This window comes from Mesoplodon densirostris, chromosome 12, assembly GCF_025265405.1.
Source record: "Mesoplodon densirostris isolate mMesDen1 chromosome 12, mMesDen1 primary haplotype, whole genome shotgun sequence".
NCBI classification, from domain to species: domain Eukaryota; kingdom Metazoa; phylum Chordata; class Mammalia; order Artiodactyla; family Ziphiidae; genus Mesoplodon; species Mesoplodon densirostris.
Genome location: NC_082672.1, coordinates 5,506,304 through 5,532,917, shown reverse-complemented (window position 1 = coordinate 5,532,917; position 26,614 = coordinate 5,506,304). Strand labels below are relative to the sequence as shown.

The window sequence follows — 26,614 nt, the reverse complement described above, 5'->3', positions numbered from 1 at the left end:
AATCCATTCATAATAAAACTTACATGGGAATAAAAATGCTGTTTTCCTAGAGCAGTAGATTATAGGTAATTTTAAAATACAATTTTAAAGCAACATAGAAGCACCTAGATTTGAAAAGACAATACCTAAGTCAATTTGTTTGTAAGTTGACTTCAGTGTTTTCTGCTTTCAGTTCCTGGATATATCCTACTAAACAGACTAATGATCCTGTCCTTGGTAGCTTAAGATGGTACTGTTTTCTCCCTCCTAGGTGGTATATCATTGGTACCTTTTACAAAATAGATCAGTTTAGTGTATTTGGAAAGAAATCTATTGAGGCAGGTGCCTCCCTTCCCTGTTTCTTTTTTTTTTTTCTCTCTCTCTTTTCTTTTCTTTCTTTTTTTTTTTTTTTTTGGCCACGCCGCACCACATATAGGATCTTAATTCCCTGACCAGGGATGGAACCCATGCCCCCTGCATTGGAAGCACAGAGTCTTAACCACTGAACTGCCAGGGAAGTCAGTGCCTCCCTTCCTTGATGAACTCATCAGGTGTTACAGGGAATTCCTTGGCAGCCTGAACATACCTGTTCCATTCCCAGCACATCTGTTGACATTATGTACATTTAAACATTCAGCCGAGACTTGCGGTCGCAGCACACAACTGTCATCTATGCCTGACAGTAAGTTCCATCTGCTCTTTGAAGAAAGAACTCTTGGGTTTCTTAGAATGCTTTCCAGCATTTATATTTTTTTCACCACTTTTGTTTCTATTGATAATTTTACGTTACTAAACGTTTATGGGTTCATTATTGGATACGGTGTGATTTTTACTGTTCATAAAACGGCTCAAAATACAGGGTAAACATAGCAGCCACAAAGAATACAGGAAGGGCCCAAACCCAAAATGACCATACATAATCAGCTTGCTTAAGGAGAGTGGTTTTATTGGTTTACTGTAAACGTTAATAAGGTTCAAATCTCTTAAGTGGAGGAGCCTCCTAGATTGCTTTCCTCTAAGGTATGGTGTACTCTAGCACAACAGCTGTTCTCACAATTGGTCCTGCTATAGAAGAAAAGTTTTCTAAGGCAAGTTCAGTCAACTGCTGTACTTAACTTTCCCTGATTTATTTTATGCCTACTTTAAAATGAGGTTTTTACATTGCTATATAGATAGCTTCCCACTTAAGAAATAGGAGAGTATTTGCAATTTACTTCAGAGGTAAAATATTTTTCATCCCCAAAGGAATGTGTTGTTTACATTCCAAATTCTATTTATTATTATTTGGTTCTTCAAGTGTGACTAAAGCGAACATGGCTTTCTCACTCTCCCGGGATGGCTGAGTGTAAGAAGTATTCAAGTGCTTTATTCACATGGTGGCCAAATTCCTAACTTTTGTTTAATTTTACCCTAAAGTGCAGCCAGTGGAAGAGATAATACTTGTGTGTTATATACCTTACAGAGTTATCAAGAGGATTAAATGAGATAAGAAAGGTTAAATTCTTTATAAACAGATAAAATAGAAACTGTTATTCAAATCCCAGGGGGGAAAAGTCTTTAAAAAACGAAATACTTAATTAGCTTAATTATTTTTTTCCGACCAAGGAAAACTGATAAATGTCTCAACAATCTGCAACAAAAATTATAGTGCAAAAGACAATCTGGTCTGCCTTCACTGCCTTTGCTGCTCTTGTGCGTCAGAGAGGTCAGACGCTGCCAGCTGGCATTTGAAGAAATTACCAACCTTTCTGCCTTCCCTGCTTTGTTTTCCCTTGGCCTTAATTTAGTTCAAAGTTTTAGTCAACTATTTATAATGAAGGTATACCTTTAGATAGCTTATGAAGCCACAAAGAAAAAAAGTTAAGGTGGGAGTCAACCAAAATTAAGGGCCTCAGGTGTGTCACCATAATGATTATATCCAAAAATAGTTTGAATATAAGGAAAACTGGCAGTGGTGACTTCAGATTGCTCTAATCTAAGGACCAAGTAGCTTTCTGCCTGTGCTCTCCTTTGAGGTCATTAGAGTGTGCTTGATGGCTCGGAAATATAATGAATATCTCCTAGTGAAAAATGGGTTACTTTAAAGAATCCCTGTAGAAGATTGACATTATACTGGAAGTCTTTCAAGACCATTTGGGGTGAATTAGTAGTTTTATCACAGATACTCATAGGTGAGCTTAGTTCTCATGGTTAACCCCCTACAATTGTGCATCACATTTTGTCTGTATACCATTGTATGTATTCTAGACAGTCCATGGTTGTCATCAGATCCTTAAAGTGATTTGTGATTCTTTCCCCATACTTTTTCATTTGGTCTTCCACTACACCCTGTGTCAGCTTCTGTCATAGTATATTTTTGCCTACTCCTCTTGTATACCTCTCACAGCAAATAGATTTTTAGACCCTGTCTTCAGGGTCTCACTCTTCATCTTCTGCTATAGAATAAGGCTCTCTTAAGCTCACAATTTGTAGTTATCCTTTCTTTTATTGCCCCAGCCATATAGTTTGATAAGTCCACCTACAATACAATCAACTTTAGAGGTCTTTTTTTTTCCTATAAAATAATGACGTGGCTCTACTATCATTATTTATGTTTGTTTATTTTTATATCTGCTATCATTATTTATATCTACTATCATTATTTATTTATTACTAATACTAGTATGTAACCTGAGTTGTGGATCATAGAAATCTTTCAGAAGTTTGTCATTTCTATGAAGCTTACTATAAAAAATAATATTTCAAATTGTATCATACTATATTTCACATAGAAAGGAATAAATGCTTTCTAGTAGACATGGCTTTTCTTTTCCGAGATCATCACTGCTTTGAGATGAATCTGTTTATAGCTTGTCAAAAAAAGACAGAAGGTATTACCCTAAGGTAAAAGTGTTTGTTAGTTTTATAAAATGTAGTTTATGTAGTGTATGGAGCTTTGTATATATGTGTTTGTCAGTGAGTGTGTGTGTTTGAGTGTTTTAAGCTTTTCTGATTAAATAAAATGCCTCATGCTTTTTCTCTGCCTTACCTTGTTTTATCTGTGTTAAGTTGTTGCTGCTGAACCAGGTATTGTGATTAAATCGGAGTATATTGCATAGTGTAATTAATGGGAAATAGAAAAATACATGACAAGATTTCTTTCCCCTTACTGTGTCTCTAACATTTTGACCCACGGATTTTTCAGTGAAATGGCCTTTTTTTTGCATACTATTTGAACTAAGGGCTTACTTTGTAAAAGATAAGCAGGCTCTATTGCCCAAGTGAAGTAATGATGCTAATTTGACTTTGCCTCTCCACCTAAGTATAGCAGTTCCAATACATCTTTTCGATATTGAATTTCTGTAACGATTCTGGGAATTTCTCTAATGTACTTCGATCTGTGAATATCATTTTTTTGGTGTGTTGGACTCATTAGCAGAGTATCTACATCATAGTAGGTGCTCATTAGCCTCTGTTAACTGAACATTGAAGACTGGGAAAAGGAAAGAACATGGAATCAAGGAACCTTTAAATAATCTAAAGAAATAACAGATCATCCTAGAGTGTACTTAGATTTTTGACACAGAATGAAGTTGGTGACGTAAAAGGAGAGGAAGCTGATGTGGCCATAAATGCCAGGCGGGGAAATTCAGATTCTGATGAAGTAGTGCTGGGGAGCCAATTCTTTATCAGGAAAACAGAAACCACACAAGGTGTTTCAACAGAGAGAATTAATAAAGTTAATGGTTAAGTGGGTGTTGAGAACTAAAAAAGGAGAAAGGAGATAAGAGTGTAATACAGATTTAGAAACTCTGGGAAGCAGCTATTATCCCAGGGCTGGGAGATAAGAGAGAAAATGGTACTGTTATTAGATCTTAAGACATTTTGAGAAAGTTCTGTGCAGAGGGAGAACCTCTGACAAAGTGGTGCCACTTGGCTGGTGATAGAATCTCAGTAGCTCAGAGAGTGGCTACACTGGTTGTGGCTGAGGGCTGGGGATGCTCTGCGAAGCCGGTTCTAGAAGCACTGGGAGAGGAGTGTGGGGCCTGCAAACAGCCGCCCCTGGCGAGGTAGGTGCAGAGCTGAGAACAGCTGGCGCGGGAGGGAGCGGCGTTCCTTCTCCCCTCAGCCAGCTCTTCAGTCTCGCTTCAATGCCCCTCACTTGTTAGAGCCTAACAGACCAGCTGGCCTAGAAGGTACAGAACTATATAGAGTTCTAGACCCAGCATTTGAAAGCATGTAGCAGGTCAACTTGAAATTTAATAATTGCTGTATCATCTTGGAGAAAAATATTCTGAAAATGGTGTGGGAGATAATTTTTCTACTCGCTTTTTTTTATAGGCTAAGTTGAAAAGTAGACCTCAGATTCTTATTCAGCTGTCTCCCTGACATCTCCACTGGGGTGTTTAAAATAAGCATTTCAAGCTTAATATTTTCAAACAGAACTTTTGGAAGTTCACTCAGCCTTTGTCTTCTCATTAAATGGAGTCACTATCTCCTTTATTGCTTGATCCAAAAACCTCAGCATCATTCTTTAATGTCTCCTTTTCCCTTGCCCCCTATATCTAGTCAGTCATCAGGTCCTGTCAAGCTAACTTACTTTTTCCGTCTGTGTTACTTCCACCCCAGTCCAGTTCTTCTGTCACCTGGACTGGATTAAAGCCTGTGACTGGGTCTCTTTAATCATACTGGAGCCCCCAACAGTCCATTCACAAAATACCAGAATAAGCCTTTAAAGACATGCTGTTATGTCACTGCCCTGTATAAAACCCTGTATTTAAGTGTAAGTCCTTAAGTTCTTTGTCAGACTTTTCTTTAGTTGACAGGGCAGATGCAGGCGATGATTGGTATTAAAACTGTTTATAAACTGTGGTCACTCTTTGTTTTCTCTTTACTGTTTGCTCAGCCCTGTTCTCCAAGTGAATTAAGTCATGTACTTCAATGCTTGGAAAACCTTTTCTACTCATTACTTCAAATTTATAGAAAAGTAAGAATCCATTTTTTTTTTAATGTATTGAGCAAGTTCATGTTTGTAAGGTATTGGAGGCAAAAAGAAGACTGGTTTATTGGTTATTAGTTGATTCATGCCTACAGGTCACGTAAGAAATTTCCTAAAAACAACATGAAAAAATAGAAGAGATAACACATGGCTCTATATGATTGATTTCCCCAAAAGGAGCAGCATAAATTTAGGAAAGTGATACCATTATCTGTGGGAATGGTCAGCAAAGGCTGTGTACTCTGGAGAGGCCAGTGATCTATCTCTGGGCTCTCAAAAGAGGCATACACAGCATGCTTCTAGAAAAGATCTTGTCTAACTTAGAGGCAGAAAAGCACAAAGTATATATTCTAGGGGACGATGGACAGATGATTTTGACTAGTGCAAACCATTTGCAAATAGGGCTGGCTGCTCATAGAAGTTGTTCAGCACCTTGAACGCTAAGCTGGAAAGTTTGGGCTTTTATTACAGGCATTGGTTCAAATTATTGTTAGTTGACATTTTAATTATTTGGAAATAAACATTTGTTTTAGCTCTGTTGTAATTAATTACACTGTTGTAGTTTTTTTTAATGTGTACTTTATAGATTTAAAAATACCAAATAAACATGATTTTCTTCATTTCTTATGTGAATTCTGTGATGAATTCAAAAAGTGCTTCCACTTTAAGTCACCGTGCATGACACTGGAGAAGGTATAATGAGGGCTTTGGATCAGGTACTCTGGTTTGAAAGCTGGTTTTGCATTGTGACCTTGTGTAACCTTGGGTAAGCTACCTAATCTTTTTGAGCCTCCGAGATAATAAAGTACCAATGCCATAGATCTGTTGTGCAGCATAAATGCTTAGATGATGAAGATCTAATATCTATTTCTAATAAGGTAGTAGAACAGTATATAAATTGTTCTACTTTAAAACATTAAAACCATGTTACTCTGATCTAATATTAACCATGATCTATTTCTATCACTTTTAACATAGCTGTTAAATATAGCTGATAACATAGCTGTATATTAAGTAATACATGCATAAATTATATATATACAGATCCATAATTTGTCATCCATAATTGCAAACCCCAAAAAGTTCAGAAAAGTGTGTTTATAGTCTTTTTAATCCCACTTAGTTTAAGTATTTTTATGTTTGTTATAGTTTGGATTGCTGAAGTATTCCACCAGACCCATTGGGGATGTTATGTAATCATTGGTATATTATTTTTCTACAAATCTGAAAAGTTCTCAAAACACTTCTGATGTCACAGGTTTTAGATGCAGGGCAGTGGACCTGTAGAGAAGTTATCAATGTTTGTTATATTTTTAAACTTATATTTCAAAGATAAATGTGTTACAGTGTTTTGATAATCTTCATGTAATGTTTTCCATGCAAAATACATTTACCTCATGACCCAGCAGTTCCACCGCTAGGTAATTATCCAAGAGAAATAAAAACTTATGTTCACAAAAAAAGCCTGTAGGAGAATTTTCATTGCAGCGTTATTCACAATATCCCCAAACCAGAGCCACCCAAATGTCCATAGTTGTCTCTTGAGACACATAACGTCATGCCCTGTGAGTGCAGAGTGGGTAGGAATGGTGAGGATGGAAGAGAGAAGCTTGTTCTGGAGTGAGACCACCAGGTTCAAATTCCAGCTTTGCCGACTAAATTCCGTGTTCTGCTAGGAGATACTAGTATAGCCTGCCATCATGTGATAGAATTCAGTGTACATACCGTAGTTCGTGACTTGTAAGTCTTGGTGGCCTCCAGCCACTGTGTCTTTATGACACACTTCACTGACACCACCTAGTGAAAGCTGTGCTGCTCTGGTTTTTATTCTCCTCTGTTGATGTCACTAGATCAGGTTTTCATTTCCTGTACCCTGCAAAAGGCACACACATGCATGCACAGGCCCTGCACATGCACACATGTATTTCTTCCATCATCTTCTTTGCCTTCCTCCCAAGTTTTACACTGCATCACCAGCTAATGAGTGTGGTTATTTTGTTATCCGAAAGAAGCTGTTCAGTGAAAACATGTGTTCTAGCTCCTCTTCTTTGTACAGCACTGACTGTGTATGAGGCATTGTGTTACCTCACTTCTTCTTTCATCTTTCTTTCTTCTTCTTACTTTTCTGACGTTTTCAAATGTGTACCGCTTTCCACTTTCTTGTGGAAGGTGACTGAAGGTATACCTATTGCTTTTCTTTCTGTTTATATAGAGTATAGTTTATATACTTACTTTGGTATTCCGTTATACATAGATTTGGGTTTGAAACGATGTGGCAAATTTTAATTTTTAGTATTACTAGTTTTCAGTGGACAAGTTTAAGCAGTTTTATCATAATAGATTTCTTTTTATAAATTTATTTTATTTATTTTTGGCTGCGTTGGGTCTTTGTTGCTGCATGCAGGCTTTCTCTAGTTGCAGCAAGCGGGGGCTACTCTTGGTTGCGGTGCATGGGCTTCTCATTGCGGTGGCTTCTCTTGTTGCAGAGCACGGGCTCTAGGCACATGGGCTTCAGTAGTTGTGGCTCACGGGCTCAGTTGCTCCACGGAATGTGGGATCTTCCCGGACCAGGGCTCGAACCTGTGTCCCCTGCATTGGCAGGTGGATTCTTAACCACTGCACCACCAGGGAAGCCCCATAATAGATTTCTAATTCTTCTCTTCCAGTGACATTGCTTACTTATTTTTATCTTTAGCAAGTGATGTGTCTTTCAAATAAATAATCTTTTTTTTCATTCATCTGTACATGTTCATAGGGATGAAGGAATAGTAATTCCACAAAGTGCAAGTATCTTCTCCATTTTCTACTACTGCAGAGTAGGTTACTGAAAAGTCGGCAGTGGAACATGCCGACAGTGGCACATCAGTCTTCATGATGTTTTCACTTAGCTTAAAAAAAATTCTTTGTGGTTTGTTAGAAGTCCACTTCGCAGTTCTCTTTATTACACACTATAGTACCCCATGTGCTGTTATAGTGCCAGGGACAGAGTTTTGTGTAATAGGAAAGGACTGAGAAGTTTGTCACCTGCTCCTTTCTTGAATCAAGAAGGACCAATGTTACATCAGAAAAATGTATCATTGGGTTACTTTCCTTTGAAATATTAAGTCCCGAGGCTTAGATAATGCATAAAATATGTGAGCAGCACATAGTTCCATTTCTGCCACCATCTTCAGGGATGAACCTCATCTTTCTGTTCCTGAAGTTTATCCTGCAGGATTTAGACATTTGAGATTTGTAAATACAGTTAAAGATTTCTCATACCAGTCATTTAAAGACTAAATCCTAGCAAATGACTTGGGGAGATGGGATGAGTGGGAAGATAGGCAGTGATAAATAGGAAATAGGCTCTGTTCTCTAGGAGCTTGTTCTTTGCTCGGTAGTTGTGATATACAACAAACTAATTCAGGGCAGAAAAATACGATCTAGGGATAGCCCTTTGAGAAGGTAGCACTTAGGTTGAAGTCTGCAGGGATGAAGTAGGATTTGGAAAGAAGGATGAAGGGTAGAGTGGAGCACAGAGAAGCATTCAGGATGGAGGAAGTAGGAATATGCACAGAGATATGAATAACGGAGTGATTGGGCTTGACTTGTAACATGAGGTATGTGTAAAGAACATAGATTGATTTGACTTGAGAAGATAGTTTGGGGCCAGACCATAGGTAGTTTAAATGTATTTTTTTTTTTTTTTTTTTAGATGGCAAGAGACCATGAAGGGTTTTACGACATGAGAATGTTAAGAAACATTAAGATGAAAGTTGTGTTTTGGGCAGTTAATCTGGCCATTGTGCATAGATTGCTTGGAGAACAGATACTATTAACACATTGTAGTCGTTTTGGTAATATACCGATAATGACAAGAGCAAGGGTGACAACAGTAAATGGAGAGGGTGTGGGGCAAGTCCAAGGTAAATGAAATGGCCAAGCATTTTGATGATCAGAGGCATCCCTGGGTTTTGCCTGTTGCATAATTACTAATAGTGCCCCATTTCACTATTAAGTTTTTCTTGGCTTGGACAGTGTATCAGATGACCCTAAAGATGGATTTGATTTAGAATTGATAGCATTTGCTAATTGAGGGGAGAGCAGGATGTTGGCATAAGAAACGAGAATATATACACAAATTTTAGAAATTCTTATGATTATGATTTTATTAAATTTTCCTTTTTGGGAGAATTAAACAAAAATTTCCTTACCTGAATACCACAGTCAGATCTTACATGTTTAAAATCCCAGTTTGTTTTTTGTCTTTTAATTAATACATTTGAGTTTTAGACTCTTCAACAAAGTGATAGGTGCTGTAAAGACTATACTATATTTAATTTACCTAACATTTCCATTGATTCCATTTAAAAGTAAAGCTTTTTAGAAGAACATCAGTGTAGCTTATGTTAGGAATGTAGCTGGTGGCAGTTGGGAGTATCCTGTGTATCAACATCCCATTACTGAGACTGGGCTTCAGCCTGTAGAACCTTTTGGTTCCTGATCTTTTTTCCCTGATTGAAACAGATGGCTATAGTCACATGATACCTATTTTAAGGTTTGTGCGTAGATATGGCTGTGATGTGTATGGACCATTTCAAGTGCTTAGTGCTCTTGTATTTTCCATGTATAGGCGGAGGGAGAAGACAGCCTGAAGAAGATGCAGCTGATGGAGCTTGCAATTCTCAATGGCACCTACAGAGATGCCAACATTAAATCACGTAAGAATGAGACTGAGGCTCAGAGCTACAGCTGTTTCAGCTGTTTTGTCCCCAGACCTCTCCCCTTTTGGCAGCACAATACATGAACAGTTAAACAAAGTGAAGAGTTGAAATAACTGTCACTTGATATGGGACTAACTGTCCCATTTTTACTGCTTTCAAGAATTGAGGGCACTCTCTTGATTTTATTTTATGCCAGCATGCCTAAATTTTGAGTTTACAAACTTTTCTTTTATTCTTTTGATGAAATTTCAACTTCTGAATTCAAGAGTTTCAGGAAATTTTCTGGTAACTACAGATTTAAGACTTCTAGTTTGTTACATTTATGCAAAGGACAAAATTTAAAAAAAAATAAAAGCTAATTTGGAATATATCTGAATGCAGTGATTCTTCTGTTGAATTCTATTCTTTTCCCTTGCTTGCACATTTTTCCTCCAGTATTTTTTTCTCTGTTGATTTTATATGTGAGTTCACAGAGAGCAGTAGATGATACGATTTTTAATCCTATTTTCCCCTTTACATGTATTGTGCATGCTTTCATAAACTGTAAGAGGATTGCTTTTTTATATTTAAAAATGAAATAATGTGAAATTTATATTTTGAGACAATCTGAGTTTTACACATCATTCATATGAACATGATGTCATTTAAATTACTGATTTTTTTTAAAGAAATAGAATTTTAAAGACATAGCCAACTTTCCCAAATATAGGCACCCTAGTGTGTTTAGAGTGGTTACTGTTACAAATGGTTGGCTTTAATTTACTCATGAAACTGAGTATATCATTAATAGTCATGTGTTTAGGAATGTAACATTTTTTTGTATTGTTTTTTCTATAAAGAAGTTAATTCCTACAGATGCAGGAAATTAATAACTGTTGGTTATTTGACTTAATACAATGAAAATTATTCTTTCCTTCATTTGTAATTGAAGCTACTCTTTAGAAATATACCAAAACTGTATTTCTGTGGACTCCAATTACCAAGTATTTTTTAACATCTTTTAATGCAAGTGTTTTTTTGTGCTTCTGCATGCACCATTAGTCTCATGAAATCTTAAAAACATAGATATATCAGATATATGAAGTAAATATAACCTGTTTTAATGGTCTCATTCTTTTTTTCCCCAGTGGCTTTTTAATGTTTGCACATTTATTCTCAATCACGTTGGGGAAGGGGAAGCTGTTTTGCATTTGGTTGGTGTGCTTTGGCATTTCTGTGTGACCAGCGCATGTACTAACGATTTCCTTTTATTTTTCTTCTTCTCTGCTCTCTCCTTCCCTTCCCTGCCCTCTCGTTTCCCACGTCTCACCCTTGGCTGTCCCTGTGCCTCCTTCTCAATCTCTTCGCTTTCACTGTAGCAGCCCTTGCCTTTTCTCTTGCAGCCACAGCCCAGGCCGCTCCAAGGGTTATCACGGGGCCTGCGCCCGTTCTCCCGCCAGCTGCCCTGCGCACCCCTACGCCAGCTGGCCCTACCATAATGCCTTTGATCAGACAGATACAGACCGCTGTCATGCCAAACGGAACTCCTCACCCAGCTGCTGCGATAGTCCCTCCAGGGCCCGAAGCTGGTTTAATCTACACGCCCTATGAATACCCCTACACGTTGGCGCCAGCTACATCGATCCTTGAGTATCCTATTGAACCTAGTGGTGTATTAGGTAAGTTGTTCTCCCTGTATGGTTAATGACATTTTTCTTCATAACTTCTGCTGCCCCAGACTTTGAAATGATATATCCGTTTTAGAGAGGCAAGACAAGTTTCCATTAGAAAGACTGAAAACTAAATTTTGTTCTATTTCAGCCTCTTATAAGGGTCCCGCCTGTAAATAATTGTACCTTAAATTTATTCAGATTCACTTTGGTGACTGAAATTCACTTTGGTTGGGTAAATTTGAGATGAACATTTTAAACAGAAAATACTTTTCACATTTTTGACATCATTGCGGTCATTCTGAGTTTTAGGCCCCACCTGTTGGTCTATCCTCTTCATCAGCTCCACCACCCAGTTTTTAGATTCCTTTTGTGTCGGATATTTATTTGTCAGCTAAATTTTAAACTTACATGTGAAAGTCTTTTGAGATATTTTTAAAACTGATGTGTTTTCTAATATTTGTGATCACTTAAAATATGAAAGGGACCAATAGTTGCATTCTTCAGTTTTCTTCAGCTTTTCTCTTTTGAAGTCCTAGTTAATATTAAACATAAGAGAGACTCTTAATTTCAGTAGTACAATATGGAATGAAGTAAATACCAAGTCACTGAATTAGAATCACATTTGAGACAAAAATTAAGATCATGCTGTAAACGCTCGGTTTTACATGAACAAAAAGTGGTGTGCTTGAAAAAGACATTACTGATGCCTTTTTTTTATAGAGTGGATTGAAATGCCAGTCATGCCTGATATTTCAGCCCATTGACTTGCTGGATGAAGGACTAGAGTACGGCAGCTGTTCTAACACGACCAGTCAATGTGGGACAAACTGTTTCCGGGCTGCCCCTTTGTTTTACCAGACAGAATTTGAATTCTTTTTTCTTGAATTGTATATGACCTTGGTGCTGCGTGCATGCTGTTGACTTTTAGGACTTTGATCTTTTAAGTTCTTTTTTCCCAGCATTAATATTGATGTCTAAAAATATGAAAGTCTTTAATGAACCCGGACACTAAGATTTAAACTTGAAAATTCATTGTTCAATTAAAAAAAGCCACGATGCTCTGTATGTTATCTGTGTGTGTGCATGCACTCAAGTGCCTTTTGTTTCATGAGCAGATACATTTTATTGTACATGTTTTCCGTTTATCTCTAAATCATTGTAAAAAGTACTATAGGTCAGAATTATACAATAGAACTGTTTATGAGAGGCCTGTTTCTGTTGCATATTCCTCAAAGCATTTTTAAAATAACATGTAACCTATAACCCCTTTACGTTTTCCTTTCTGTTAACGCTCTGTGCTGTGGCCCCATGCCTGCTCCTTTCCCCCAGAGCTCCTCTCTGCTGCACGCACAGCGTCTGTTCGAGGAGTTTGACTGTTGCTTCCTGCAGGGCTGGCACTCTTAGCCACCAGCTGCTGTTCCAGCACTCTCAGTGCAAGATCTCGCTGATTTTGCCTTGTGGAATTATACTTACATAAGATTAGTTTTTCTAAAATGGAAAAAGGGGTGATGGACCAGTTTACTGCTTAGAAACAGCAAGAGGCACTGCAGTAAGATTTCTCATTTTAAAGCAATGTGCTTTTGTTGTGTTGGAAAAATCTTCATTTATAATACTTAATTATTAGACTGACAAAATTGAAAGCAAAATATACAGATACCTATTGACATTCATAAGATGAATAATAATGAGTACTAAATGACAAGATTCCATTATCAATTTTATTTCTCGCTTTGCCACCTAAGCAGTAAAACATAATATTGACCACTTGGAGAACTGAGAAAATATTTCAAATTGCTATGTTATAATAAATTTGCACACAGATAACATGCATGCTATATATCAAGTCTCATCATATTATTTTAAAATGAGCAGTGCCCTTCAAAACGGATGCAGACATGTGTGTTGGTGGTAGTGAGGAGATTGGTATTAGCATCAAATCTTCATTGATGACTAATTTTTAATTCCCTTCCTTTTATCTTTAGGTATGGCTTTCCCAACGAAAGGCTAAGAATTCAAGAACGGTCTTAACTGAACCCTCATCAGATCTGAATTTAACAAATGCTTAGTCTCAGCAGCCTCCAGGGGGTGGGAGGGACGCTTAGCCTAGCAGTCAGTGACTGACTTGCACTTTTGCACACTGATAGAAAGGAAAAGTATGTTATTAATTGGTTTAGGCTGTAATCTTACAAAATAACGGTAATTTATAAAGGAGTGTATAGTAGTATACTGACTGCTAAGTGTACTATACTGTTTGCTTTACTAATCACCTAATTCATTGCAGTTCATACTTATTGACTCAAAGTTTAGAACCACAGTCTGTAGGCTTTAAGAATTGCTTTTAAACCTTCTTAAGTGATAGACTCTGGAAGTGGTCTTAAGGTTAGCAAATAATTGTCAGTATTAAACATGGCATTATTTAAGTAGTCCTGCTGCAAGAAAGGCACTTCAGTGAATATGTGACTAGTAAAGCCTAACTATGTTTGGATCTAATAGAGTTCATGAAATCTGTAACTTGGGAATGTAAATGAATGGATAAAATAGGTTAAGGCCAAGATTATTGAAATGAATGCAATATTAATAGATGCATATATACGCAACATATTATGGTTAATTTTAAGACTACTGTGCCTTAACATGTTTCCTAAAAGAAAACTCTTTTGTAGTAAACGAACATTTGAAATCCATTTTGATAAACCTGCTGTTAATGTTTGTTATCTTTTCCCTTGTGAATGTTCTCTAACTTTGTCTTGGTAATTGCAATTTAACTAGGTGCGGTGGCTACTAAAGTTCGAAGGCACGATATGCGTGTCCATCCTTACCAAAGGATTGTGACCGCAGACCGAGGTTAGTTTAGTTCTGCAGTTCTTGTTTATGAGAAATGCGTTGGGTGTCCATAAGATTTGTAACACCACACCTGATGGAAGAGATATCACTGCTTGCCTGCACATCGTTTCTTTTCTTTTTCTAAGTTAATTTGTAATAATTGACAGGTTTAAGGGTTGGGTTTTTTGGGGTGTTTTTTTTTCCTCCCTTCATATTTTAACTTATTAAATTCTATATTAGTATGTACAATGATTTATTTCTACTAAAACGTAAATTAGTCCCTTTGGGGAGCTATTAAATTTTCATATTGCCTTAGTTATTTTTCAGGAATAATTTTTGCTAAAATTTACCTTTTATTTGTTCTGAAATTTTGGGTTGGTTTTGCAAAATGAACTAAGCGGATGGTGCTTTAACGAGAGAAGTAAAGGACTATATGCCTCCTGTGTCCTTTTGGAGAAAACTGAAGATTTAGTTTCCATTTTCCTTTTTAATAAGATACTTGAACCACTGTATACACAAGGGTATACATGTCAAGTACTTAGCTGAAATCAACAAAGTAAGGACTGTGAAGATAACTTTGAAGTTGGATTTTTTTTTATAAATCAGAAAATCAGTTCCCTTTTATTCTTACATTCTCTTACCAAAATGGATCCTTTGATTTTTGTCATTTGCTGCTAAAATATATTATCTGAAGGTAAACTATCTCTTGAAGCTCTGTGGTGACATGAATCCAGCTGTTTGCAAATCCTTTTTGACTAACCTGTGACTGGGAAATAAGTCTTCATTTTTCTCCTTTTCAACATTTGTAATTTGTGTCCTATATATGCCCTTGGACCCTTTTATAAAATTATTTATGTTTATTGAGGAGTGACGGTTTCGGTTTATTGACATTGTTTTCTAAGTTTGTCATTACAAGGTGGGAATCCAAAGCAAGATAAAAAAGGATTTTTTACAAGCTTCTATTATGGCACATCTATTACCTACTAATTAATTTGATCAAAGTCTCCAATATTAGTGGTGGAAAGTGATGTTTTAATACCCCAATCCTACAGTTTCTATGAACTTAAGACCTACCTGTTCTACATGGTTATCTTGAATACTGATGATAAATATTGGATACAGCTGTTGTCCACATGAGAATAAAATCTTCCCAGAGATACTGATGATAGCATCATACATAATTAGTTTGAAGACTTTTAACTAAGACATATATTACTTGTGGAGATTATTCAATAAATAGACCCCCAAGCTCAATGATTATTTATGAAGATAATGTTAAGTGTCGGTGTGTCATGCACAAGTAAACCACCGCGTGTGCATCAGAAGAAGTCTCCTAGTGATGGAGGAAATTTTTTTTAAAATGGTTTTTTTAAGTAACTTTCTATTTAAGGAAACCAAATAATTCCGTGAATAATCGGAGCTTTTTTTCCCCACATGGTTCATGTCTAAAACAGTTCTAAAGAGTATTTTAAAGTAGTTTTTTTTCTGTTAACCTTTTCCTGCATGCCCCTTTTAGGAGATTTCTCATAATTTTGTTTTAACACAATAATTACTGGTCTACTTAATACTCCAGTGCCTTGAGATAGTTGAAAATATTAGGAAGATTTTACTGTATTTGGAAATGACGGCACATTCCACGTGAGGCTCTTTTGTAGTTATATGTGTTTGGATTAGTCCTGTCACCGTTTTTATTAAAAATGCAATGTCAGCAAACCGAAATGCTACTTTTTTTTTTTTTTTAATAACAAATACTCATATACTGCTGTTACTATCACTGTATGCACTCATTGGGTCTAAGGGAGAGATCTGAAATCCTTAAATTATTTTATGATACTACTGTTTTCTCTATTTTTGAGGTTTTTTTTAATTATTATTTTTTAATCTTTTGAAGGGAAGATTAGTGTAAGTGTTCATTTAATGCAAGGAAACTCAGCCCTTAAGATGTATAACCATGTAATTCTATATGAGCATTTAGAGTACTACATGGTTGAGAAATACCTAGTTCTTTACTAAAAGTAAACCCACCTCTACACATATTTGAAAACTGAATTTGAAGCCTATAAAAGACCAACTGACTTTTTAGTTGTGATGAACCGTAAGTGCTTTTGCACAGTTGATACACCTGTGTGTACTGTAGGCGGCCAGGACTTGGCAGAGGATATAGTCTAGGTTTACTGGTATATATGTAAATGGTAGTTTGCTTTGTTTATGTATTCCACACTCAAAAAAAATAATCAGAATTTTTCTAAATAATTTTACAAAAACCATCATTTACATAATTTGTTATAAGAAACTTAATACAATTTTAATCAAAATTTTAAGTGATTTCAAAAATGCTTTAAGATTCTATATTTCTGGAGTACCTATGAAGTGGTATGACTACATCGTTAAATATTTATTTTCTTCTTTGATTTTGGAATAGCAGTTTTTAAATAAAATTCCACTTATTTTTAAGAAATTCAGGGAAGATTTGGTCACACTGAAGATACAGTATTTTTGTAGTATTTATAAGGTATCCTAAATGATAGACTATAGAAAGCATTTTTGTTATATGAAGGTAAACCAGTCCATTATATAGATCATTTAAACTCTGTGAAATTACGCCTACTGGGTTTTGATTTATGAAGTGGCACAGAATCTGCCTTTGCACTGAATATCTTTTCATTTACATCTCCTCTGCCTTAGTCACAGTGGCAACAGTACAGAAAATTCTCTCAAACCTCAGAATATAGTAGAAATAATTAAGCTATTGAATGAGTCTTAAAAATCATACTACTGTTAAGTGGACCAAGTTTGGTGAAGCAGAATGTGACAGAGGTTGATTAAGGAAGGAGCAACTCAAGGACATTGGGAATGATAACTTTTCCACTTGAGAACTACTTTATGTTTTACTGTAATTTTTTTAATTTTTTTTGTTCTGTTTGTTACTTTGCAAAAGAAAATAGTATTTACAGGTGGCTTCTTTTAAAATATAAAATATAAAGCAGGAATGTATATGAAATGTCAGATTTTATTGTTATTTGCAGAGTATTAGCTTTGAAATTGAATAAAGAAAGCTGTTTGTAGTTTTAAAATGCCTTATGGGTATCAATTAGAAATTTCTTCTATTTTTTGATGTACTTAGAGCTTTTTGAGTATAGAATTTTAAATGGCAGGATTTTACAGTGTTTACATGCAAGTGCATTTTATAAGTGTTCTATATGTGTAAAATAGTATTTTCAACTGGAAAGTGTTGGCTAGTGCTGAAGGCCTGGCCTTTTTCTGGTTCCCATGTTTCCTACACTGCTAGACTACAGTTTAGTATTGCATTGTGTCATGAGGCCAAGAAATTCCATGTTGTTTGTAAATAGAATAATTGAAAAAGCAATAAACATTTATTGAACAAAAGAAACCTTGTTTGGCCCAGAGTTTATGTTGAACCAAATTATTCATAGAAATTTAAATTTCTTTAGATTCATTTCTGTTGATCATCAGTTATTAATAATCACATCCATCATTAATAGTTGCTTTAATGCTTGCATCTGAGAGAATACTAATGCTTAATAGCAGTCAGATACTGATAACTGCACTGACTGTTTCAGAATTCTGTATACCAAACCTATTCATTGTTGTTGTTTTCCAGTTTTCTTCATTGACTGCTACTAACTATTAGTTGTTAGTTGTATTTTATTTCTATTTTTTCCTGTTAACAGTTTTTGGGGTTTTTTTATTTTGTTTTTTTTTTGTGGGAGTGGGCTCTCCTTCATTTGTTCAAATCATGATATGAAATTGTCATGATTTTTATTGTATTCTGTAGATGGTGTCAATCAGTTTGTCAGAATTAAACATGCTTTTTTTTATTAGTTGTGATTAGTTTTTCATGTTGTCATTAAGCCGTCACTAGCTGAAACTAATCTCTTCTCTATCTTTTCTTTTCTTTTTTTTTTTTTTTTTGTTTTTTGTTTTTTGTTTCTAACCACCCAGCCGCCACCGGCAACTAACCTATGACCTTCTGACCTCTGAACTCTTCACCCAATGATGACCTGACCATGCCTGCCTGCTGATCAGTTAACTGGTAATCGCCTTTGCTTGCCTGTCGTCAGTGCAGCGAGCTGAGGCACTTGTCCGTTCGTCTTACCATCTAACCAAACAAAAGACAAAGAAATTGTCCTCCAACTCAGCTTTTGGTTTTTTTTGTTTTTTTTTGTTTTTGTTTTTTCTTTTTTCTGTTTGGGTGAAAGTGGTTCTAGAACCTGCACTGAATAGTAGTAAAGCAATAAGGCCCAATTCATCCCACAGCACTGATCATCTTTTAATGTCCCACCCTAAGCGAACGGTAAGAAGGCCTCACTTCAGAAGGGGAGACAGATGGCCCTTAACTACTCAGTGACAGAGGCAGTTACTGTGAGAGACTTCTAGGAACCTTTTCTTCTCATAGCGAGTCACAGCTCTCTGAATGTACTGTGTCATGATGCATCATGCATGAACCTTTGGTCAGGGATGTCATTGGTGAAGTGATTTCAAAAAGTATTCAAAATTTGATATGCTGTTTAGTCACTACAGTGCCCTCAAAGGGCAGAAGTTGCAGCCTTTTTTATATTGCCTGCCAAAATTTGAAGTATTAGAAGTGTGCCATGAGAGAAAAACTTAAGGAATTTTGAAAAGTAATGCAAAGAACAAAACAGCAACACTATTTTTAAAAAGATAAATATCTGAGTTAAAATTACTGAACCTTTATTTTACACCTCCTTTAAAAAATATACGAGAACAAGGTACATGCATTATGTGTCACATTACTGGGCAAACTGTTCAAATATTTTTTTTAAACCTCCCTGTATAGAAAAAAATCATTAAGGATGTAAAAGCCATGCTTGCCTATTTGCTGTATACATGTAATGAAATTGTAGATAAAGTGTAGTGCATTGAAACAAATGAACAAAAAGTAGATACTTTTACTATACAAGGGTGCTGGTGCAGAAAAAATATATATATTTTTGGAAATGTAGCATTTTATACTTTCAAGTGTTATAAAAAAAAAGAACAAAGAAACCCTTTATTTCATGAGATGATTTTTTCTGGTGGTTGTCAAGAAACAAAAGACCAAAAGAGCCTTTTTGTCTTTTTTTTATTTTTTAAGTATTGGAATAAGTCTAAAGAAAAGAAAGTGCCTTATTTTCCTTCATGGTCATTTAGTCAACTGTCCTGTAAGGTCAGCTCTTCCCTCAGAATACAAGTTAATGCATGTTACTCAGTCGCCCAGTATGTGAAAGAAGATGTGAGGGGAGACAAATGAGTTGATGGTTTGAATTATATGATTTTTGCCACGTTACCTTGATATAAATTTGCCAAATCTGATACTGTGAAAAAATTTGATAACTTTTCTAATGCCTAGCAAGTAAGTTTTAAAACATTCTTTTAAAATCATAATTGAGTGCTTTTTGGTTATTGCGATATTTAATGTTAGTCCAAAGGATTCTGAAATAAAAATTATGTGTGATCTGAACACCACTTTACAGACAAAATTAGAGCTCTCTTTTGTTGGGGGGGGAGGGGTATTGGATTTTGTATTAATTGGAGGTAATAATAGTATATTAGCAACCTTTTTCACAAAAACGAATCTTTGTGCTTTTCATTCTGGAAAACAAGGTTTTTAAATGAACCAAATTTAATCGGACTTGTTTCTACCGTACCAGATCACTTGGGTAGTCCATCTCTGCTGGTTTTAGTAACCTAAGCCAACAACGCCCCCTTTTTAACTTTAAAAGAATGTGAAAAGCTAGCATCATTGTGCATATAATACTCAACTACATGTGAGTTTAAACTTCCAGTTTCTTATGAAGTTCAGTTTTGTAGTTGAAGCGATTTGTGCACAAAGCCTGCATCTAAACTCCTAAGTAATCATTAACTGCTCAGTACCAGACGTGGCAGATATCAGGTGGCGGTGGCCCCCCAGCTCGTCAGCTCCTTCCCTCTTCCACACCTTCACAGCTTCACAGTCAAAGGTCAGCAGTAAGCTCAGTAAGCACCTTTGTGGTGACCTCCTCCATCATCTTGTCTCACTCGGAAACCGTTTTCAGTTTATTTACTATGCAATAGACATTCATTGTTCTGTATTCAGCTAGCTTTAGTTTAACATGCCACTGCTTTGTCTTTCTGTTACACATACAGTTGTTTTGATTTATTTACAATATATGCTGTGCCATTTTGATTTTTATTTTGTTTGGTTGGTTGAATAAATTTGCGACACTCAAACACTTGAGGTGATAGTTTAAAAACGATACCAGTATTTGATCTAGTTTCATCTCAACTATGTTATACCTGGACATTTTAGATGTTTATCAAAGGTCTTTTATGGGGAAGAAAGTAAACGTATGAAACAAACGTGTGACATTTATAAGTAATGTTGGCTCTGAACAAACGTTTGAAAACTTAGTTGACAAAATTTTGGATCAACCGAAAAAAAAGCATGACTTTTGAAATCTCTGAATGCCTTGGTTCTCAGTATTATCATTCTTTATTGAATTTATTTCTTATTAAAATATGTAGTTTTTAAGACTTTTTTTTCTGACAGTATTATGTAATTTTTTAGTGCGGGTAGATGGGAGTGTCGCTTGTATGTTACCGTACAGCTGACATGTATTTTTGTCTATTCTTTATTATCTCAGTAGTTTCATGCTATCTATGTATCATAACCAACCTATTGCCTATGAGAAACATGTAAGATAATGTATTTACAGCCATTGTTACAAGTTTATAATGTATTTTTCTATCTTGTTTTATATGTATGTTATATAACATTCAAAAAGAATTTTTTTCTTGATTGAGAAAAGGATACAAAATGCAAAATTCACAATTTTGATAACTGAAAATTGCCAATTGTTTTGCAGTACTTTATTATATTGGGTGTCTTGTCTTTCTTGGGCTTTTAGTTAGCTAATGAATGAATACATTAGACACTTTTGGGTTTTAGTTGGGATTTTACATAGCTTGCATTTTAATTCTTTGGTTCTTTGCTGTTTCTATTAACCCATAGCATTATTTTAATAAATGTTATAATACCAACCTACTAACTCTGGACTATGTCTGTTTATTAACCTTTACGTGTTTAATTAAAATAAACAAATAAAGACAAAGGAATGTAAAGTCTTGAATTCCTGGACTAACCCTGAAGAACGTGACCACAGATAACATAGCGTGACTTGTTTTCATGTTGTTTGTCAGCTGACAATTCCGCACACTACTGTTAAAATGGCTTTGGTTATTCTGGGCTTTTACTTCGGGGTGGGGGGGTAGGTAGGTGCCAATAGAGATGGGAACAAAGTAGTGTTGGTTTGAGGCGTTCTTCTAGTCTTGCCACTTGCCTTTCAACCTCTGCATTACTAATTCCACAATTTCTTATTTTTCCTTCTCCAAAATAATCACTGTCTGCTCACAGCATAAAGAGTAAAGAGATTCGTCATAATGATATACCCAAGAAACCAGTTTGATTCTTTGTTGAACCATTTTTTTGAAATCTCTATAAGTAGATAATTTTATGGTCACATAAAGCAAAGAATCTGATGTCTTACCTTATTCAGATTTGTGTTTTAATTGGACATTTTTCCTTTATAAAGTTTTGAACTGTTTTAGCCAGCTGCTCCTGTTAGAGAGGCTAAAACACAGGTAAAGCCAAAGGTAGAGTGGCTCTGTGTCTCAGGACAGCCCAGAGTAAGCCGTTCACAACAGCCACAAACCCGCCTCTCCTCGTGGAACCCTCGGCAAGAGATCAGACAGTGTCACTCAGCTTTATGTCTCACCCTGTTAAAAAATACAGTCAGAATACATTAATATAAGAAGTTTAAGGGAGAAGAAATAGCATTTGAAAAGAAAAGTTATATATATATTGCATTCAGGTCAATTTAAGAAGATCTATTAAATATCTTCATGCTTTTCTTGGCTGCAACCTAGGTAAATTGACCTCTACTTATCAATTCTTGAACTCTTGAGGTGCATTTTTGTTTCACAGATACTGGTATTTCCTTTTCTGTGAAATAGTTCTCCTGGATAATAATTCTCAGGATGAATTTTTGCATTTGTAAATAATGCTTATTTTGTAAATTACATTTTATTTATTTTAAAGTTCTAAAATTTGGGGCTAAAATGAGTCACATGTTACAGAAGACGTAACAACACCAATATGCTATTAACCAATTAAAGTACTACCATAGTATATATACATACATGAAATACATAGAATAGTGAGAACATCTGATTTAATCATAATTGAGATGGTTCTCTGGATCAAACAAATATATTTTTTCTCCAGTGGGGGGTGGGCAATGCATTATTATTAGGTAGAGCTTTACTATGCTACTCTGTAAAAGTTCACATTGCCATACAGCTAATATATATTCTGTAAAACTCTGAAGATGTCATTCAAGCTGCTAATATACAAGTCATCATGGCACCATGTCACTGAAATTGAGGAAGAATTTCTATACAATTTATTCCACATTTTCTGAAGCCTGTGAATGCAGTCTCATCTCATTTTCAGTTAAGAGTACTACTTTTATGTATAATTATGTCATATTGCCACCTTTTATGTTGTAAAAGTCCATTTTTAAAAGACAAAAATAACATTACAAAACCCACTTTTATACAGGCTGTAATAGTATAAAACATGGAATCACCAAATTGTTAGAATGATAAAATGCCAGAGGCAGTTTATTGTTTTATGCTACTAGTCCTTGACAAAGCAATTGAAAGTTAAGCTTTCAGTCGAGAAGTTGGTGAAATTAATGTACTAGTAGTAGTAGTCAAGCATTTTTTTCTTAGGCAAAATGTCAGGAAAAATGTAGCATGAAAGTCAATATTCACATATACCTACTCTGTAGGGTAGAGTCCACCTAGAAGGGCAGTTGAAGCACCCTGTCCATAAAGCCAAGATGTGCATATGTTTACACAAGATAGGAGGTGGTTACGTTTCTAAAATACTGGATAAATATGAAGGATCTAAATTTTCTAGTACACCAAAAGCATACAGCAGGTTTAAACTGCTCATTACCAAATCAGTCTTTTTTTTTTTTTTTTTACCAGCTAAGTCTAACACTTTTATAAATGACAGTCTAAGGCTTCTCCAGTTTGGGGGGACGGGGAGGGGTTTGTGTGTTTTGAATAAGACGTCTGTCATTCCTTGATAACAATTAGCAATTGTAGTATTTCCAGCAAGTGATTTTTAGTAGAAAGAAATGTATTGCTAAATTACAATCCATTATTTAATAGCAAAAATCACTCAGAAAACTTTTTGTACTCAAACTTTCTAAGTACATAAGGTAATTTTTAAACATTGTCACAAGTTTCTTAATACCTTTATTTAACATGGAAAAATAATTCATAAATATGACAGATTTTACTTTTAGAAATATTCATTTGGTACACATGTAATTTTATCTGTGGTTTCTTTTAACACAATATTATCTAAGTTGAACTGCCTTTGCTATGAAGAGATGTAACAAAATTATGTATGCCTACCTGGTACTCAATGCTGAATCAAACTGGTTCACCTAAGCGTAGTACTCTCCTTTCTGTGTTTCTGCTGCACTAATTGCAGGGGGTGGGAGAGAAGAAGGAAGAATTCTCAGGAGAAGGAGTTGGTAGGTGCAGCAGGTACAGCAACACGACGTGGGTGTCTCCTGGCTAACAGTTTTGCTGTCCCTTCGTGGCAAAAGACACCACGTTGTGGGAAAAAGCACAGCTCCCATGGTAAAAAAGTTATACCTTTTTTAAAAACGCTATTATCGAGAGATTTTGATTACCGAATACATCTTTTGTGGTTTATATTGTAGTGGTGTGTATAAAACACTTAGAATTTTATTTGTGGAAATTGTACATAGAGAAGTTGAAATAGGTCTTCCCCAAATCCTATGTGAATGGAGAACCACGTTAAGACTGTACATAACGTGCAATAAACCAACTGGAAAAAGTGCATGCGCTTCATCCTCTCAAGCCAGCTGCAGCTGAAAATGCTGCTTATGCCTACCCCCCCCCCAAAAAAAAATACACACCACACATATAAATAGCAGAATAAAGAATGTACATTTCACGTTCAATTTCTATTGGTGCTTTTAACACTATTTAAAAGAAAGAACAATGTGACATCCTGGAGCTCTTAATTCACTTCACTACAAGCTGATCATAACATTTTCCCTGATTTCCAGTGATTAGAAAAGGAAATCAGTAAACAGACTTACTACAATGTTTCTCAGTTGGATGTGCATCCCAAATACTTGTTTCTAATTAGGAAACTCAGGTACAATTCGTATATAGTTTTTAGATGTAAGAAAAAAGAAAGGAGTGCTGACCAAATTTTGATCCTGTAGGCTATGTGAAAAGGATTAGTGTCATCAATTTTTTGAACAAAGAAGAATTGGTAAAAATACCAGTGGTTTGAAACCTTTTCTCAAAGATTTTATCTTGACATCTAAGTTTTAGGACTCCTTTGCACCTGAAATTTCCCAGTCCTTACTTATTCATAAATCTATTCTCCAGGTTTCTTTTCCTCCTTTCTGATCACGCACTAGAACCTTTGTTTTCCTTAGCAGTATTCTCCCCACATGCTTCTAAAAGCCGATAGAAGCAGGGTCCAGAGCATGGGTACAAGCTAGCTGCCCACAGATGGCGTTCGGTTTGGCCTCTACAGTGTTGCTGTTGCTTTAATTACCTGCCAGCATTTAAAGTCTCAGTAGACTTTTTAAAATCTATTCATAGAGTCTACACTTCTTCAAAGAGCAAATTATCTAGAAAACTGCAGCCTGCATGTGCCTGAGGTAGCCGTCAGCTGAAACTGATGAATTCCACTATCCCTTTTAAACCAAGGGCTCCCAGTCACTGCCCCACTACTCCTTACTGCCCCAGTATCACACCTGGACTGTTGATTTCCATTCTTCTAACTTGGTTTAGTTTTTTCGTCCCCTCCCTGGTTCCTGTAGACATCTGTGCTTGCCTCTTCAGATTCAGAATGGTAATTTTGACTCCTCAGACACCAAACTAGCTTCTCAAAGGGTATCATGTAAAACAGGTTTTAATGTTCCTCCTGAAAAATCAGATGAGTATGGTTTCTGTATAAAAATTAGTCTGATAATTCATGCATTCCTTAATATTTAGGGAGGAATTTCTGTTGTGTGGAGGGATTAGATGACATTTGGGTTTCCTTCCAAACGTCATTTTTTATAATCATCTCCCTCTTTGTAGGAGCTCTTTGTGATCTTGTTAGAAAGCAGTTAAGCTAAATGAACATTTAAAAAATATCCCACATCTAAAAAAATATATATTAGTGATGGTAAGTTGGGGATCATGTTTTTCCAGAAAATGTACATTAAAATTAGATTCTCCAGTTAAGTACTATTTTGTGAAGTATAGAGGGAGTGCTTTTTTTTTTTTTTTTTTTTTTTTTTTTTTGCCGTACGCGGGCCTCTCACTGTTGTGGCCTCTCCCGTTGCGGAGCACAGGCTCCGGACGCGCAGGCCCAGCGGCCATGGCTCACGGGCCCAGCCGCTCCGCGGCATATGGGATCCTCCCAGACCGGGGCACGAACCCGTATCCCCTGGATCGGCAGGCGGACTCTCAACCACTGCGCCACCAGGGAGGCCCAGGAGTGCTTATTTTTATGTGCTATACAGCAGTTCCAGTTTGAGAGAGCATCTCAAAATTAGGGTGAAAATTTAACTCCTGTGGTTCTGCTTTCTTAATGTATGCACTGGTTACTTAACTGAATACTAAGAAAAACTAGGAGGAAGTGGTTAAAAGTAAAATATTAGAAGAAAACATTTGCGAATTAATCCACAAGTATTTTTTCTTATGGAACTATTTGAGTTGATACTAAAAATTCCATAAGCACTCATTTCAAATTTTATCAAGGTCAAGAATGAATAAAGTACCTTGCCTAAGCTTGAAACCTGAATTTTAAAACCCCTTGTCACAGTGTTTTAAGTGATTTAGCCTATAAAATTAGAATAGACTAATAGTGCAGGTGAGAAGCCATCTTGAACACATTTTAATTATTTATGTTAATGATGCTTTTGCCCATTGTTTTCTCACTGAGGTAAAATAGCACTGAAAAATTGTTCAGAGGTTAAACTTATCCTAGATTTCTAGATGGTGGGAAAATGGAAAACTTTAAGTTAGTGGGTGGAGCACTGTACATATGAAAACACCAAAGCTAAGAATCTGAGAAGCTAAGTAAGATCTAAACTGGTATGCCAGGGAAGAAAACTAGATCAACAAATCAAACGTACAAATGCCCCACCTTAAACTATTATTCAAGCATCAGTCTGTGGGGCTATTAGCAGGAAAATCGGTTTTGAAGTCAAAGGAAAAAATTAAGAAAACTGGGTAAGATTGATATCACATCTGAGAGTAGTCAGTCTGTCATCACTAAGTATCAGTGTTGGTTTTAAAATGAATTAAGTCTCTCTCATTGTTCTTGGAGCTTATAATAAAAGCAACCTGGCATGGCGGGACAC

General features: G+C 35.9%; 1 protein-coding gene across 7 annotated transcripts in view; it reads left to right on the top strand.

Moving 5' to 3' along the window:
• The window catches only part of QKI (QKI, KH domain containing RNA binding), a 139,337-nt gene extending 118,157 nt beyond the window's left edge, over nt 1-21,180 (top strand). For 2 of the 7 annotated variants that reach the window (XM_060115337.1, XM_060115339.1), the window contains exons 5-8: nt 9,570-9,657; nt 11,019-11,318; nt 14,082-14,156; nt 18,099-21,180. In XM_060115337.1, coding sequence (XP_059971320.1) covers nt 9,570-9,657; nt 11,019-11,318; nt 14,082-14,156; nt 18,099-18,115 — 480 coding nt within the window. In that variant the 3' untranslated portion in view covers nt 18,116-21,180. The other 5 variants (XR_009534023.1, XM_060115335.1, XM_060115334.1 and 2 more) reach the window with 5 other exon arrangements.
• The last annotated feature ends 5,434 nt before the right edge of the window (nt 21,181-26,614 follow it).